The 17,478-nt window shown below is 40.9% G+C and overlaps 1 protein-coding gene across 4 annotated transcripts; it reads left to right on the top strand.

Moving 5' to 3' along the window:
* The first annotated feature begins 1,074 nt into the window (after positions 1–1,074).
* On the top strand, positions 1,075–15,882 carry phf12b (PHD finger protein 12b). 4 transcript variants are annotated; one of them, XM_028464988.1, is made up of 15 exons: positions 1,075–2,427; positions 2,691–2,872; positions 4,244–4,304; positions 4,407–4,854; positions 5,807–5,927; positions 6,001–6,133; positions 6,692–6,856; positions 8,693–8,836; positions 8,935–9,586; positions 10,004–10,099; positions 10,195–10,341; positions 13,384–13,479; positions 13,612–13,694; positions 13,785–13,923; positions 14,671–15,882. In XM_028464988.1, the coding sequence occupies exons 1-15, from the start codon at positions 2,362–2,364 to the stop codon at positions 15,132–15,134; spliced, it is 2,997 nt and encodes a 998-aa protein (XP_028320789.1). In that variant the 5' UTR covers positions 1,075–2,361; the 3' UTR covers positions 15,135–15,882. The 4 variants fall into 4 exon arrangements, with proteins under 4 accessions (XP_028320789.1, XP_028320788.1, XP_028320791.1 ...); XM_028464987.1 differs by having other exon boundaries at positions 4,244–4,316; XM_028464990.1 differs by lacking the exons at positions 1,075–2,427; positions 2,691–2,872 and adding an exon at positions 2,891–3,788.
* The last annotated feature ends 1,596 nt before the right edge of the window (positions 15,883–17,478 follow it).

Raw genomic sequence — 17,478 nt, 5'->3', positions numbered from 1 at the left:
ATAAGCTCTCTGGAACCTATTGTTGTCCTGCATGTTCTTCGTCCGAGGAAATCCTACTTCCAATGCACAAACAATCACCAATTTTGCACAAAGGTGCAGTCCCATGCAATATTGCCTCTGCTGCAAAATAATAAAATAAACAGGCCAATCATCCAAAAGTGGTGCTACAGCAAGCCTTTTAAAGTGTAACTACACCCCAAGGTTTTTGCTGACCTGCCCCTAGGGGAAAATTCAAATAAATGCCTTGATTATGGGCATTGCTCCTAGAATAGTTAAGACACGCCCAGCCACAGCAGCCCCGCCCCCACAGCGCTGCACAGTTCTTTTTATAGGAGGAGCGGGGCCAACAGTGACGGTTAGTGATGTCACTGAAACAAAAAGATGGCACTGATCTAATCTCAGTCAATAGAAAAATTAAATTGCATTAACCGCTGTTGAACCCATAGGGTAATAACTGACATTTCACAACTAAAAGCACCAAAGTTAAATACTTTGACTAAAATGTGATTAGTGGGACTGGGATCAATCAACTACACTACTTCATATCTAATCATATATGTATTCAGCACTGTTGAATCAGCAGAAAAAGGGGTTTTAGGATGTACTTACACTTTAAGTTCAAAATTTTGAAACTTAAATAACATAAGAAATCAATCATTTGTGCTACAGATTTGAAACGTTTACCAAAATGTAGCCCCAATGCTGAAGAAGCTTTTGAAAATTTAAACCTATTAGAAATTATGAGTCCATCACTTAAAAAAAAAGAGAAAAACTTATCCTACAATTTTTACTCAATTGACACCGAACTTGCTACTATAGCACATCTTCAGACTTTTCTACACAAACAATTTACAGAGATTATTTATTTATCAAACATTAGGCATACAGTGCATCAAGAATATTTGACCAGAAACAGTAATGTAAACACGTACTTGCAAATTCTTGCTGAATACATGAATTAAAAAAAAAAAAAAAAAAAAAACAACAACATTTTGGAGTCATTTTAGATGATGTGTGAAAAATATTTTTTTTTGTGTTGGTGGATACAGTAGATAAAACTGACCGGTTCTGTTCTCGGTTGCACATTTTAGCAGGAACGTTTGAGACATTTGGGCTCTGACAAACTAACAGGTAAAATCAATGGAAGCCCCATCTCTATTTCAGAATGGCAGAAATGTTGAACCCACGCTAATTAATGCAAACAGAGTGGGAAATAAATGCAAAAAAACATTGTTACAAATTGATTAGACACTGAGACGTTTGTAATAGAATCAGGGCAAAGATTACAAAGTTTTATTATTTCACCTCACATCCAAAGGTACATGTTTTCTGATCACAAACTTCCACATTTTAAGCTGCTCCAAGAGTAAATAACTACAGACCTCAAAACCACACACCACAGCACACCTTTAAAGGCCTGGTGAAGCCAATGCCATTAAGTATTTGGCAGCAGAAGTAAAAACTATACATGAGCAAACATTATTAGCAGGGTTGTTCATTCATATCATGTTCAATAGGTAAAGTGACGTAAAAATAAAGGCGAGACGAAGATTATTGATTTAAAAAAAAAAAAAAAAAAAAAAAAAAAACATGTGGAGCTTGCGGTGTAAATAAATTCAACGTCACACCTGGTCGAAAGCTGACCGGCACGTTTACGCCGTTCCACACTGACTCGGTGAACCCAGCTTGGTCTTAAATCAGCAGCTTCACGGACGTCCATGCCCGCTACAGTGCGCATGCGCGTCCGACGGTTCGCGGTTGCGCCAACTGCAGGGGGATGTTGCTAGCGGCCACAGTGGCGCACAGCGTTTTTTCACAACAATAACAGCAGCTCTCTCTTTTATCTCCACTTTCCCGGTTTAAGGATTCATCGCTGCAAAGGGGATTATAATACGAGTTTCGGATCAAGGCAGCAAGTTTTTCTGGATTAAAGCTTGTTGACAATGGGAGCGGAGAGGTTTGCAGATCTGCCAGGCTCTTTTCTGCAGCAGCAGAAACAAGAACCATGGCTGGCCAGCTAGGCCGCGGATGGGCTCTGTAGCTAGCAGCAGCGGACCTTTGACACAAATATTGTGTGCATTCTTTGCATTTGCATCAAAAAACCGGTACCGGGACGCCAGCGTTTGTTTTTTGTGTGTATCTCGGAGGTTTGTTGTCCTGTATGGCTAACAGCTAAAGCTAGTCAGTCCCTAGCCTCTCAACCTTGACTGGTTGACGTCTTGCCTCCGTTGATAGCGCTGTAGCTACTTGTAGTTAGCCATCCTGTATAAACGTTTAGAAAAGTTCCGGTCGCAGACTCATAGTTCATCGTTTCGTACACGAACATCACATTTCTTTGTTGAAGTCATCCCTCCTGAATGAATGTGGGACAAAATGGAGACGCCGACGATTGTGTACGATCTGGACACTTCTGGGGGCTTAATGGAGGTGAGGATCTTGTAGTTGAAGGCCTTTTTTCTCATTGGAATCTTACTTTACCGTTCATAAACTAGACATTTTGGAAAACCATTCACCGTTACTGTGGCCAGCTAACAGAGATGCAGCACTGCTAGTTAAACTATTTCATAGTGTGTAAGTGAAGCTGGGCCACTTGTTAGTGTTTGAGCTGTTTCAGCTCAGCGGACAGCAGCTTTAATGCTAACCACTCCAAGTACCGACGATGTGACGGCAAAGCTTCATCTCTCTTCCAGCAAATCCAAACGCTCCTGGCGCCACCAAAGACCGACGAGATCGAGAAGAAGAGCAGGAAGTTGGTAAGAGACGTCCGAAGAAGCGGCAGGGCCACCAACCATGACACCTGCGACAGCTGCCGAGAGGGGGGAGACCTGCTGTGCTGCGACCACTGCCCTGCAGCCTTCCACCTCCAGTGCTGGTCAGTACCTGGGCCTTCACACATCTCAGGTTAAGGACCACAGACGGCCCTATGTCAGCTCCGAAAGGGCCACGAGAAAAGAAATCCTACATAAAACTACACATCAACTTTAAAGGATGCATGTATCTCCCATTAGAATTAGTCTGCTGGTGAAAACTTAATTCCCCCAAGCCCCATGTCTATTTTAGTGGATGAACAAACAAGCTAGACAGCTGTAAACCATCACTAAAATGTTTCCTAGTTGGGGGCTGTTGTTTGGTCTGAAATGGCTTTACTGGGATTTTTCACATATAGAGTTTTGTTGGAAATGCTTTTTATACATGTCAAACGTTTTTCGAAGAACAACATTTTGTAATTTGTATGGGCAGACACCTGGAGTCGATTGATTTAACATTTTTACATATATTAGAGTAAAATCTCCCTGTTTTTTTTAATTTTTATTATTGTATTTATTCTGCTATCCAGAGTGATTCTAATGAACAGTGCGGGTCAGGCAGTGAGGGCGGCTGGGAGGCTGCAGTCGGTCCTCCGCGCCTGTCGAGGCCGCAGCCCGCACTTAGCTCTGCTCCGGCTCGCCCTGCCTCTGTTTACAATATGGCGACCTCCCTGTTGATTTTTCTCCTCCACCGCCATCTTACCCTCCTTAAACGCCCGGCTTGCATGGCGAAGCGTTTTGAGATTATCCTAAAGTCACTAACCAAAAGTAAGCGGGTTTCTGTAGACGCGGTTTGACGGGGTTTGTTGTGGACACGTCAGCGAGCAGCTTCTGTGGGCGCCTCCGCAGCGTCCGGGGGCTGAGTTCGTGCTCTCATCGAAAACTGCCGAGTGTGACCGAATTAAAGAGCCGGGCATCGAATGCCCTGGTTGTTCTCCGGTCCCGTTGCTGCTACTGTAGATCAGGATTTTCCAACCAGTGGTACGTAGCGTTTACTTGTATCGGTCAATTTCAAGAAGATAACAATGTATCCTTTATTAATCACCGTATTGTTATAGTAATATTATGTGGACATGTTTCTAGTCCCCTTTTTCTATGGTAATCTCAAATAAGACATGAGGTATCGCTAATCAATGGTACATTAGCAGCAATTATAATTACTGAGGTAGAAAAAACAAAGTTAGTTTCTGTTGCAGTGCTTTTAATATATTCGTTTTGAAGCATACTGGCTAGTAAATGATGTGCTTACATCAGCTTCTGTAATCTTACGCTTTAAAAACTGTCTGACTGCTTAAAAGCTTCTTCGGCCACCCTTTACATGGACACACCACACACTGTATGGTTCTTATGTGTAAAAGAACATGTTCTCTTACGCATATGTTTGATGGATTATTGTTTTTTTTTTTTTTACGTTTTTGTTTTAATTATTATTATAGCAACCCACCTCTGAGTGAAGAAATGCTCCCCCCAGGAGAGTGGATGTGTCATCGTTGCAATGTACGGAAAAAGGTGAGTAGTGAGGCCAGTACTCACCAGGCTCTACCAGGGCTCTGAAAAACAGCTAAGCATCTTAGTCTGGTATGTTTCTTTTTGCAACAGAAGCGTGAGCAGAAGTCTGAACAGACCAATGGTCTCCCAGAGAAGTCTTCTAAGCGCTCTACATCCCCAGCTGTGGAGCTGGATCTCAATGCTGGCCCACTGCGACTTGACGGCTTACCTCCAGGTGCTGGAGCTGCAGGCCCTGGGTTGCGAGTTGCACAAGTGCGTCTTTTGGACCGGAGGACCTGCAGCAGACCAAGCAGTCGTCCAGGAACCCCGACCTCTAACACTTCGTCCACACCTACCCCGTCAGAGGAGCAGATGGACGAGGAGGAGGTGGCAGATGTTGAGGATGACATTCAGAGTGGGGAGATTGAAGCTACCGTGCTCTCTGTTCCGCCTCGATTTTTAAAGAGGCCTTTCCAGCTTCTAATCGCTGCTGCCATGGAAAGAAACCCCACTCAGTTTCAGCTGCCAAGTGAGCTGACCTGCACCACTGCACTGCCAGGTCAGTCACCCATGAGTGCTCAATCTGACATGTTTTGTGAATTTATTTAATCCACGAGCACCTAAAGACCAAAAGAAAGACCAATTCAAATGCTGCACTTGCAGTTCCGAGACTGAAACGGGGCTCTCCACTGACATTTTCCCATATTGCACATGTGTTCCTAAAATAAAATATTTGAGAGCACAAAAAAAAAACATGTTTTCATAGACACAAATAAATTGGTAGCACATCACACATCTCATTGTTCACACATTTTTAATTTACATTGGGATTTTTTTTTTTTTTTTTTCTTTCTGTGAACTTGTATGTTGGCTTTCTGGTGCATATAAAAGTCAGCCAGCACAGGAGTGGGATCAAACTCACATGCTGTTCCTTATTAACTAATTAATCAAGAAAATCCTTACATTTGCATTTAAAGGACAAAGATTTTAAACTAACATTGCTGAAATGGCTTAGTTGCATATGGGGCTCTGTATCTATCAAATGTGTTTTGTCAAGTAGGGCATCCAATCTACTTGCTACATGACAAGTTCAGATTTTGTCTAGAAAACACAACTATCACTAAACTGTATAATAGTAATAATACTCTTACCCATCTATTGTATTTTTGTCGTCCATTTTATTTATACAAATGGTTTGCGTTGTGATACCAACCCCTCCTACTTCCACTAATCCCCAGACAGAAAGGTCCGGTATAAAAGAGAAAGTTTATGAAGTATATGGAAGCGCAACTCGCTCCACTCTCAACTCAGACTCTCCCTTCTGTCTGTGGAAACGGTGACCAGCGTCAAAGTGGTCCATGGCACATAAGGCTGCAGATCTTCTTCTTTGGCCTGTGCACTCAAAATAAAATTTTCGGACAAACACTGCATGTGCTGTGGAAACAGTCAGAAAATGTTTTCAGAACACGTGGAACATTCAGCTCAGTGTTTTCCTTTGTTTGGATTTCCAGGAAGCAGTAAGCGAAGAAGAAAAGAGGAACTACTTGGAAAACCATTCAGAAGGCCCCAACATGAACTGGATTCTAATGGACTGGTTCCTCTACCAGTCAAAGTCTGCTTCTCCTGCAACAGGTGAAAAACTACCGGGAAAATACAAATGCGGCTCCGGACTTGTTCTGATCTTTTTTGTTTTTTTCTCTTCCAGGAGTTGTAGAATGGCTCCACTTATTCAGTGTGATTATTGTCCTCTTCTGTTTCACATGGACTGTTTGGATCCACCGCTTACAGCATTACCTGCTGGCAAATGGATGTGTCCAAACCATGTAGAGCACTTAGTGGTAAGAGACGGAATTCGTACACATCCACTCATTGATTGCTGTCAATTGGAGCTGAATGTTTGCGTCAATAGTACTTCCCATCTAATTTATTCAGAACCCCCTGTTTCAGGCCTAAAAATCAGTTGGTGAATTATTGCATTGGTGAAGTTCATTGTAATGTCACTTGTTAATGCCAATGTGCAGCCTCGACAATCAGTGTAGGGTTAATCGATGCATTTGTTTACTTCACTGTTGTCCTTGAGCATAGCCCTTAAATCTCAAACTCAGGGGTGGACCACTGGCCCTCTAGGACCGCGTTTGGAAACCCCTGCTCTAACTGCTCCCCAGGTGCTGCACAGTGGCTGCCCATTACTTTTCAGGGACAGCTTAAAAGCAGAGAACAAACGTTGCGCATCTAGTAGAAATAATAATAAGTGAATTACTATTACTGGTATAAACAAAGCTTCAGTTTAAGTTAAAAATGTTTTCACGATTGATCTGTTGACAGGCTCACTATATAGTGTCATTGTGTTGTACAATGAATCATTTGAAATTGTCTTGTGGTTATTTGCTGCTTAGCTGAACCAGAGGAGTCTCAGCCTGTCCAGCCGCTGTCAGCTGTTTGACCAGTTCCAGGACCGAATGTCTCAGCACGCTGTCAAGTTGCACTTCCTGCGTCGAGTTCATAGACAGAGTGCACCAAACCGGCGCACCCCTCACCAGCGCCACAGGAAAAGCATTAAGGTACATCAGTGCTCTGTGCGTTAGGATACAAGCGTGATTAGAAGTCTTTATTATTTGCACACTGTTCCTGCTGCTTTTTAACTTGCTGCATCACAGTACTTTCTAATGTAAAAAATATATATATCAGCAACACTCCATCATTCAGAAGTTAGTAAAGTATACATTGTAGCTAAAGTCTTGCAATGAACTGTTACTCTTTCAAACAACTTTACTTAGCAGCACAGAATCTACACAGGTGACCTTCCAATATATTAATGTGCTACCTATTGCCCCTCTTCTACATCATAGATATTTAAATGATGCACATTGCAGGCGCAGTTGTCTAACAATGCAAATCATTTAGAGTTTGGGTATAATCGGACAAATTTCCCAGCACACCCAACAATCTCACTGTTGAAAAACACTGACAGAGAAGAACCACTGTATTTATTCATAAATAAGCATTAAATTATATTAGTGCTCAGAGCCTGAAAGCTTTGTTAAATTTATTCAAATCTGAACCTTTTTTTGTTTTTGTTATTGATGTAGCTTGTACTTTATATATGTAACCATAGTAAAGCTCCATTCATTGAACATATGAAACATTAACTCCTCTACAGTAAGTGTAATCTCTCTCTCAGCCAATCATCAGAGACAAGTTTCTTAAACAGATGCCTGCATACAGAACCAATGGTTTTCTAATCCCTCAAAAAGGTCTGACAATCTAAATAATTTCATTCACTCATCACTGATAAAAGAAATCATATGAATGTGGAAGCTCACTTGCCACTGACAAGTAAAAGTATGGAAAGCTATCATTACCCCTAAGTTGCCTAACATGGCAGGTCCAAGAATATTGACTTATTAATAGCTCAGCTGGAGCAGAGTCGTTGGGCCTGATTCAAGCAATTGTCCCAGGCCTTCTGTGCCTAAGACTACTTTTATACGGCTCATTTTTTCTGCGGACAGAATGAAAGTTCAGAGCAGAGCAAGACACACTCCCTGACCCTTTTTTTTTTTTTTATACTGAACATTTCTGTCCATAAATGGGTTGGTGGATGAAGGAGGAGCGTGCACCTGACCCTCGCAATGCACTTGCGATTAATGCAAGTGTTTGAGAGAAGCTTGCTTTCATACTGGTCTTTTTTTGGTGCCGACTAATGGTTTCAGCGGGATGATCAAAATACCTTTCTTAGTCATTTTAGAATCTGTTTCACACAAGGTCCACATGCACTTCAGAATCTTTGATCAAATTGGTTTTATTTGGCCAAAATGTCAGGACAACACTAATGAATAGAATAAAATCTTAGTTGCTGCAGACACGGAATAAAGTTGAGGTGAGTGTGCTACGGTTATGAACTAAAATTTGGCAGCTTTTGATGGTAAAACATGGTGGGCTTCCAAGACAAAATGATGAAATGGTAACATGTTTGCATGTATACTTACAGCTAACTGAATGGTTAACCATTTTCATCTAAGCTGTATATATTTTTATGCCCTACTTGCTCTACATGACAAGTAACCTTTGAAAGTTACTGTAGAGCCCTGATGTGGTTCATATGAGTCTCCAATGTAAAACACATTTCGTCATTTGACGAAAAGTACCAATTTAACGAAAATAGGTTGAAATATCTTGAAGCCATCATCTGTTATTTAGTGCGAAGGCTTTATTAAACTGCTAACACCTCTGTAAATACAATATTTCTTTAAGCCAGCCTTGTGTTCTCTTGTTTAAAGGCTAGAGAGAGAGTCGCCCAGAGTAATTCTTACATTTTACAAAACTCAAGAAGACTTAATAAAGAAACTTTTAAAGTGTTTTTTGTCTAAAGAATAGTTTCCTTGTAAATGTTTTCTCAGGTACCAGATGCCATCAAGTCCCAGTACCAGAATCCTGCCCCCATGCTACTTCCTGCTGGGACTCGCCAGTTGGAGCTGGTTTGTTGTGGAGTTCCTGACCACCAGCCCTCAAAGCACTTGACCACAGAAGCTGAGCAGCAGGAGGTAAGCATACCAGGTTTGGGTGGGGTGTGGTTCAATTGCTTTACACTTTTTGGTTGTATTTTATTGAGCTTTTAATTAAATGTGTTTTTGTTGCACAGTGGCTTCAGGGTGTCATCGCTCTTCAGTGCAGTATCATGCGACATCTATCCATTAAGCAGTCTGCATCAGTAGCACAGACTGACTATGAGCAAAAACCTCTAAAACCATGTTCAACAACAGAAGACACCAAAACGCTGGCCTTGTTAGGAAGGACAGCCTCTTCTGTTTCCTGCAGTACACCCAGAGACCACCAAGGGGTCGATCCATTTGGGGATACCCCAACAGAGCTGGGAGCTTGTAAATGCAGCTTGATATCATGTCTGAACTGTAAGAAACCCAATGGACCTTTGGCAGAAGTTTCCAAAACGAATGGACCTGTGGACTCGAACCGAGGCTTAACCTCCTGCAAACAGGCTGAGCTTCAGCACAGACTCGGCCCTGAAGTTTCTTCAGACTCGGGTGCAGCCGCTAAGCAAATTAATCACTTAGGAACAGGAGTTGTTAGAAATATACAGGAGAGACCTTTGGAGGCCTGTGTTCAGAAAAACATACCAACAACCCAGCCTCACAGCGACCAGCAGAACCACAGGAGCAAGGTGGAGCTCACAGAGGAGTCTCTGAGCAGCAATAGGAAAACCTCCACCAGCAGCTTGGTCACAGATGATCCTCCAAAGGCTGAAAGACTCTCAGACTCTGCCTCACCTCTTCCAGGTACATCTCCTGTTTATGTGTATATATACATATATATATATATATATATAGATATAGAGAGAGAGAGCAATGGGATGTAGAAGTATATACAACACTGCTGCTGACTTAGTAAAGCACAATGTAAGTAGTTGTTATACAAAGCTATAGTCAATGCAACCACTTTATCTCACTTATATACAGGGATTTACTCTATTTGATTCCAAAAAACTACTTTTTTGACAATTCTGCTTGTGCGCTCTCTCTTTTACTTGGAGATAAAATGTTTCATCAATTCATCCGATATGAATATCATATTTTCTTATTCTAAAAAAAAAAGTGAGGCTTAAGCAAAGAACAGCCCACTTTATTTTTATACCGTACCCCTATTTTCAACTAAGACCTTTATTTGCCCTCTGACATCTCTGTGTTCGTCCTCAGGTGTGAAGGTTGGGCCTAGACTGGCAGACATGCTGCCACCCAGCACTTACTCCAAGCTGTCCAGCTGCTTGATGGGTGGAAAGGAGGAGGATATAGGTTAGTGAGCTCACACTGATCTGAGCTGAGACAGTATTATTCACAGATGATGAAATGTTGTAGTCACATTTTATTGTGCATGCTTGTCTGTGCAGGGATTGAGCTGGACAAACTGGATGCTGAGATGATTAAGCTGCTGGCCTATCAGAGGATCCAACAGCTTTTCCCTCCCAAACCACCTAAGACTCCTCCTCCACCTGCCCCCTGCATTGCTCCCAAATTATCATCACCAGCCCATGACAGTAAGTGCTCTCTGTTACTTCTGTCATTATTACATCATCACTAGAGATGTCATGATTAGATTGGCTTTATTGGATAATGAACAATATTCCTAAAATGTAAGATATTGGCAATTAGGAAAGTTCACCCAGCTAAGTAACTCATTTGCGACATGCCTGAATGGAAGGAATACAGTCGTGTGGTTCGTGCACATGGCGTGTTCAACTCAAAGTGACGTTTGACAGTGTGTGTGTACGGTTTCCCAGCACGGAGTACAACCAGAAGTCAAAGGAGGAAACTAGGAAATTTGGCATCCTTTGCAAAATCAAGGTCCCAAAGTCTTGAGGAAGAGGAGGGAGGCACAAAGTCTAGTGTGAATTTTCCTCAGTCAGTGATGATTTGGGCTGCCATGTCCTTTGCTGGTGTTGGTCCAATGTGTTTATGTCCATAGTCAATGCAGCGTCTACCAGGAAATTTTACTTCAGCAGTAAAACATATGTTCGTTCTGCTGTGCTGCTACTGTGCCCGATTGGCCGGCAAACTCGCCTGACCTGAACCCTATTGAAAATCTTTAGGCTATTGTCAAGAGGAAGGTGAGAAACACCAGACCCAACAATGCAGGTTACCTGGAGGCCGCTATCACAGCAACCTGAGCTTCCAATTCACCTCAGCAGTGCTACAGACTGAGCACCTCCATGTCACATGGTATGATGCAGTAATTAATGGATAAGGACTAAAGAGGTCCAACCAAGTATTGCGTTCATAGAACTTAACAGGAGGCTGACGTGTTTAAAATATACTATATCTTTATTGATCTGATGTAATATTCATATTTTCTGAGACAATGCATTGAGAATTGCATTTTCATTATCTGTAATTATTAATTATCTAAATTACAAGAAGGCTTGAAATATGGGGCTCTCAATGTGATATCAGCAACAAACAAGTATCAGATTACAGTATATTGGCATGTAGTGCTGGGTGGTATGACCAAAAATGTATGTCACGGTATTTTTCAAAATTCTAACGGTTTCACGGTTTATGGCGGTAATTTTTTTTTTGCCATGCATAATCAGGTGTTTACAGCATTTTCTACTGGTTGAGAGATGAATTACTGCAGTAGATTGACTTAGGATGGTCTATTTTACTGTCATGATTAGTGAATATTGTAGAATAATTTCACACTAGTAGTAATACAAGTTTGCAACAGCAGACCAATGGCTCTTTGCCGCGCTAGCTTAGCTTTATCATTAGCTTGAGTTCTAACTTTAAATGCTGCATACTCAGTGGTGTTGTGGTTTGTTATGGAGAATAAGGTAGCGTTTTGTTTGTAGCTCCATTAGGACTTCTTCCCGCGTTATAGGAATAACAAATTGCGATCCTTTGCTCTTTTTTTTGTGTATTACTGCCGACATGCTAAGCTAATTGTGCCTCCGTGTTCGTGAGTGTTGTTCTCCTCCAGCAGAGGCATGCACACGCAGACACATGCTCACATGCAGCTTCAGAGCTTTCAATTGTCTGTCTTATCCATTTACACGTATGATTTACACCGCAACTAACACCAGAGCGCTACTGTTTACCTTACTATTTAGAAGTGCAATGTTGAAAAGGGTCCGGTGTGAAACGTGGCGCAGTGTAGCGTTCCATTAAGTTGTGCAATTAAATACACCGGTACGGCGGTATATTAAAAATTCACATCATAATGAAAATATATATTGGTATGAACCGGTGTACCGCCCAGCCCTATCCACATGCATCTAAAATCTCACATAAGCACTGTGATATATTTGATTAGATGTATTAACATTATTTTTCTGGATTTTCTCATTAAATAATTACATACTTTCCAATGTAGAATATTCTAGGTGAAAATGTATGAATCCCATTGGCAATAACAAATGGTCTGTTTTTCTCATACCTACCGTTGCTGACTATTGTTCCCTGAGTAATTTCACTAGTCAAGCCATAATAAGTTAATCGGTATCGTATACAATATTGGTATCGTACTAGAAGTGAAAAGGTTGCATTCAGGACACCACTAGCTTGATATATTTGAAATACATACCATTTTATTGGCCGCATTCCACTAATTGAGCATCTTTCTAAGAAAAATCCACTGCAGCATAACATAGGCTGCACCCTATTGGCTGATGAGGGTATCCTTTAGATGACTAAGCCAATCAGAATGGACATGTAGGCAGGCAGCTGTACTCGTGTTAGGTTTAACAGAGATTTGTGTGTTTCATGAGTTTTTTTTCTCTACATAAATTCTCCGCATCTGCATATCAGTCCATTTACAGCTTTTTATGGTCACTTTTTACTGGAACCAGACTAATACACCGTTTCATCTGTTCTCGTGAACTACCACAGAGCGATCACACGGAGTCCAGACTGAGTCAGAATACAGACGCGATCACTTCTAAACAAACTAAACGTAGTGATTCGCCACCGTTGTGGCAAGGTGCGCCGAGCGGCGGGGAGAGGAGGGCGGCGATGCGAGCCCAACCTGACAGACCCAGCCCTCACAGCACCAATCACTCCTGAACAAGACTAACGTGGTGATTTAATACCTTTAAGCCGTGTATTTTTATCCAAACTGGCTGACTTTTACTTTATTACTTTATACAGGCTGCCTCTATCTCTCTCTGACAGCATTTCTCTGTGTCTTTGCCATGATGAGGGAGTGTGCTTCATGACAAAATGACTGATCAGAATGATTCAGTTGGAGCGCTGAATGATTGAATGTAAACAGTTTCATTGGTCTAATGTGACGGAGCTCAAATTTTTTGGTGGCATGAATTATGAAAACCGAAAAAATCCACAAATTTGCCGTGCCATTGTTTAAGCCGCAGGGTTCAAAGCATGGGAAAAAAGTAGCGGCTTATAGACCGGGCGTGTGCGTGTGTGTGTGTATGTATTATGTTTAAATATTTCAAGCGAGTGTGTAATAAATCTAGATAATATAAGTTTCACTTGAGTGGTAAACAATATTAAACTTTTTCATGATCTAATTTTGAGACGTACATGGGAAACTGCATCCTTGTTTTTTGTTGTTGTTTTTTTAGTTCAGAAAAAGGTGCAGGCGAGAGCTGTTTTCTACCCACTGACAGGAAAAGGCGCAGCTGTGAACATGTGCTACAGGACATTATACCTTGGATCAGGTAAGATTGGAGCATTCCTCAACTGTGACCATCACACCTGCCAACGTTGATCAACCACACTTTTTGTGTGGTCCACAAAGTAGTGTTTAATTGAAAATGCTCTTTTTGACCTCTCTCCTCTCATTGATCAAGGTGCTGATATGGATGTGTGCCTTCCCAACTATGGTCACTGCAACTACATTTCGGGAAAACACGCCTGTATTTTTTACGATGAGGTCGGCGGCAGCACAACCTTGAAAGAACAGCATTGCCTTCACTTTGTGTGTTTTACTGTTTCTAAATGTTTTTTACAACTTCATTTTCAGAACACAAAGCACTATGAACTGCTTAACTACAGTGAGCATGGCACCACAGTGGACAATGTTCTCTACTCCTGTGACTTTTCTGAGAAGGCATCTCCATCTTCACCCTGTGGCCTTGTGGCCAAAGTGCAGGGCATTATTCGTAAGTTTATTTCTGTTAAGGCTCCAGTTCTTCAATGTTGAAGGTTAGCAAGACAAATTGTTTAACCTAAAAAAATCAGAGTTTTGTTCAGTAGATGATCATCTAGCAGGGATGGAAATTGGCTCATGCCAAATGCAGGTTATTTGTGTGCTGGCAGATAAATATTGTCAGTTTGCTAGTGGCAGGTTCATCAGATCTGATCCAATTAATCTCAATGTCACGACCAGGCACAATGGATAGTCAGACACAAATGCAATAGCCTACTGAGGCAGGGGCAGATAATTGTTAGAAATGCAGTCTTTTATTGTATAAACAGACCTTGGCATCATCAGGAACAGGCTTCTCTGTGTGGGTTGTGCCGTCCTGACACTGTACAGACACTGTACTATCCTCAAACTACAGACGTGCTTCCAACTCCACAGCAGACGAACAGGAACAGACTACAAAAACTCTGAGTGGCTATGCACCCAGTGTGTGACGAAGATGGACTGACCCAACTCAAATAGCCATACTGCGGGTCAGCATGGATGAGACACACATGGAGACAGACAGGGAACAGGAACACAAATCGGAAGCTGTGAAACTAAGATTAAAATGACAGTTTTTAGATGACCTCTAGACAATCCGGTTATACGTTAAAGGAGCCCTGAAATAAATATCTGCTGTACTAGCTCTGTTCCTTTAGGGGGCAGCACTGTCATATTATTGCTTATTGTCAAATTGTGTTTTTTTTTCTTGTGTGTACAGGTCGCGGCAAAAAGCGTGAGGAGGATGGTGTCAGTTCTGTGACGGGGCTGTTACCAGCTGGTGGAGTAATGAGCAACCAGCGTCAGGGTGGGAATCAGCAAACGTGCAGCTGCAAGGCCAGCAGCTCCAGTCTGATTAAAGGAAGCGGAGCAGGCTGGGAAGGCACAGCCCTGCTTCACCATGGCAGCTACATCAAACTGGGCTGCCTCCAGTTTGTCTTCAGCATCACAGAATTTGCCAGCAAGCAGCCCAAAGAAGAGCAGGTAACCACTGCCATTCCAAGTGCAGGCTGTCCTCCCAGCAGCAGCATGTCTAGCACCATCCCCACCTCCTCTTCCACCTCCTCTGTGACGCCTCCTCCCAGCACTGCCACAGTCAGCAGCCCATCAAGCCAGGATGAGGCTGACACAGACGCAAGCCCTCCCCAACAAGTGCCCGTTCTCCACTCCAGCTCCGTTCCATAACCCAGACAGGAAGTTTGCCTTCCCTCCTTACATTTTGCACCTTTGGAGTCACAATGAAGGGAAAGCTGTGCAGCTGGTCGGTCAGCAGGGAAACCTTTACGGTTTTTTTTTTATTACCCACAGTTTCTATCTTTGCATGAACTTGAAGTATAATTGACAATCTTTTTCTGATTTCATTGACTGACAGTACCCATGTGTTCACTGCGGACTGTTAGAACTTAGTGGCTATTATTTTCCTGTGCTCAGTTGCTTTTCAGTATGGTGTATTTTCCTTTGTCAGTCAGCTCCTTTAGCAGCAGACTTTATTTTTGTAGTATTACATTTCTTAACCCCCCACACCCCTTTTTTGCTGCTTTTGCACCACAGGTAGCTATATATGTATGAGAGCATACATGCTTATTTACTATAATCTGTGTATATATGATGTAAATAGAGATGATTTAGTGCCTCTCATCTGAGGAAAACATTGGATTTTGTGTAGATTTGACATTTTTGATTTTTAACTGTACAGTTCATGAAATTTGTGATACTGTGTAGAACACCAGTGGTTTGTGATAAACACTTGTTCTTAATCCATACTCTGCTGTAGTTTATTTGTAAATACCATGTTTTAGCACTCATTTTAACATTATGTGCTGCTCTGTACATAAGCACTCTATCTGTGTCTGCTTGTTTGTTCAAACCTGTAAATACAGAAAGATTTTCTAAGAACAAACTGAGCACATTAAAGTCCTCTTCATTGACTCTTTTCAGACTCCAGATACTTGAAAGTGTATCATAATAATATGTTAATGTACTTTTATTTTATTTTTTTTCATTTCAGTGGAAAAAAGGATGGGCCTTACTTAAAAGTATTACGTACATTACTAAACATTCTTAAATGTATTAATCAAGAAGTTATTGTAAGATAATTTAGCTTCATACAGCCTGAGGTTTATTATAGACTAGAGCATTTTTAAAGATGAGTTAGCATGCGCTGAATAGCCATACTGTTCCTGTCTAATGTGTAGCTTTAAAAAAAACATTTCAATTGTATCATAAAAACAATTTCAGTGCATCTCCTTGATATTAACAATTTGCCAAAAATTCAGTAAAACATTAAATTAACATCCTAAACTTTATATTTTAAGATATTAAATATTTAAACATGCTTCTGAGCACTAGACTGTCAACCAGCTGATTAAACATAATCAGCTCATACAATGTGATTAAATCACAAAATCCATCCTTACCCAATAAATATAACCTTTTAAGGATCCACTGGAATGATAAAGACTTGTGTGACAGTCGAAGAGCATCAGTTTATCTTGTGCTACCTTTTAACAAATTGAATGTTTAATATGATTCCTTTATCATTGTACATCGCCATAGAATGATATATAGTTTGAAAGCTCCAGGACCTGGTTTTTCAAAAGTAATCGGCTGTGATTCTCGATAAAGGATTGGATCAAATCTTGAAAATGTATTAAAGATAAAACGTATTATGTAATTGGATTAAATCACATAATCCAATCTTGGTTTAGATGAGGATCAAACCTTTAATTTGGGTATTTTAGAAATTTGTAGCAGGATTGGGATCACTTTGATCCAAACAATCTGGATTAATCAGATCCCATCAAAAGGGTGGATTCGGCATGGATTTCAGGTCAAAAATGTAATTCAACTTTTAAAGTGTATCAAATATTATGTTTGGATCTAGCAGTATAGCCTAAGATATCCAATGTATTCATAATGTATAGTATACATACAATACAGCAAAGTAGAAAGAGTTTAGCCTCATAAAATAATATTTCAAATAGCAGTCAATAATGACCACAAATAATATATTAAATTCTGACACTAATTGATGTACATTGATTCATTGAAAGATTTTTTGCAGGTACGTGGTATCGGTTTCCAAGGCAGAAATGCTGAGTTAGCTGCTAAAGCTAATGCTGCACACGAGCTGAAAAATTCAGTTTTTATCTGACTTTATAAACTGATCAATCAGCTGATCAGTGCCGTTTCACTTATCGGCCTGTTTTCTTGTGCCCTTCTTTCAAATTTGTAAATTGACTTAAAATAATAGCCTAATAAAAAATAATCATGGACCTGGTTAGTGAATGGTGTAAATTTGTCTTTTCAAAGTGACAAGTCATACTGTCCTTTTCACACTCAGAAATCTCACTTGTCCAATCAATAATAATAATAAAACCAACAGTAATACATTTTATTCATAAGGACTTTTCAAAAACTCAAAGACACTTTACAGTTGTTAAAACAACTACACAAGTCAAAGAAACTAACAACAATAAAGGTAAATACAGAAAATACATAACAACCATAAGTTAAAAGCTTGGGAGTG

The sequence above is a fragment of the Gouania willdenowi genome, chromosome 13 (genome assembly GCF_900634775.1).
Source record: "Gouania willdenowi chromosome 13, fGouWil2.1, whole genome shotgun sequence".
Taxonomy (NCBI): domain Eukaryota; kingdom Metazoa; phylum Chordata; class Actinopteri; order Blenniiformes; family Gobiesocidae; genus Gouania; species Gouania willdenowi.
The sequence above is the reverse complement of the archived record's forward strand: the minus strand, read 5'-3'. Positions and strand labels throughout refer to the sequence as shown.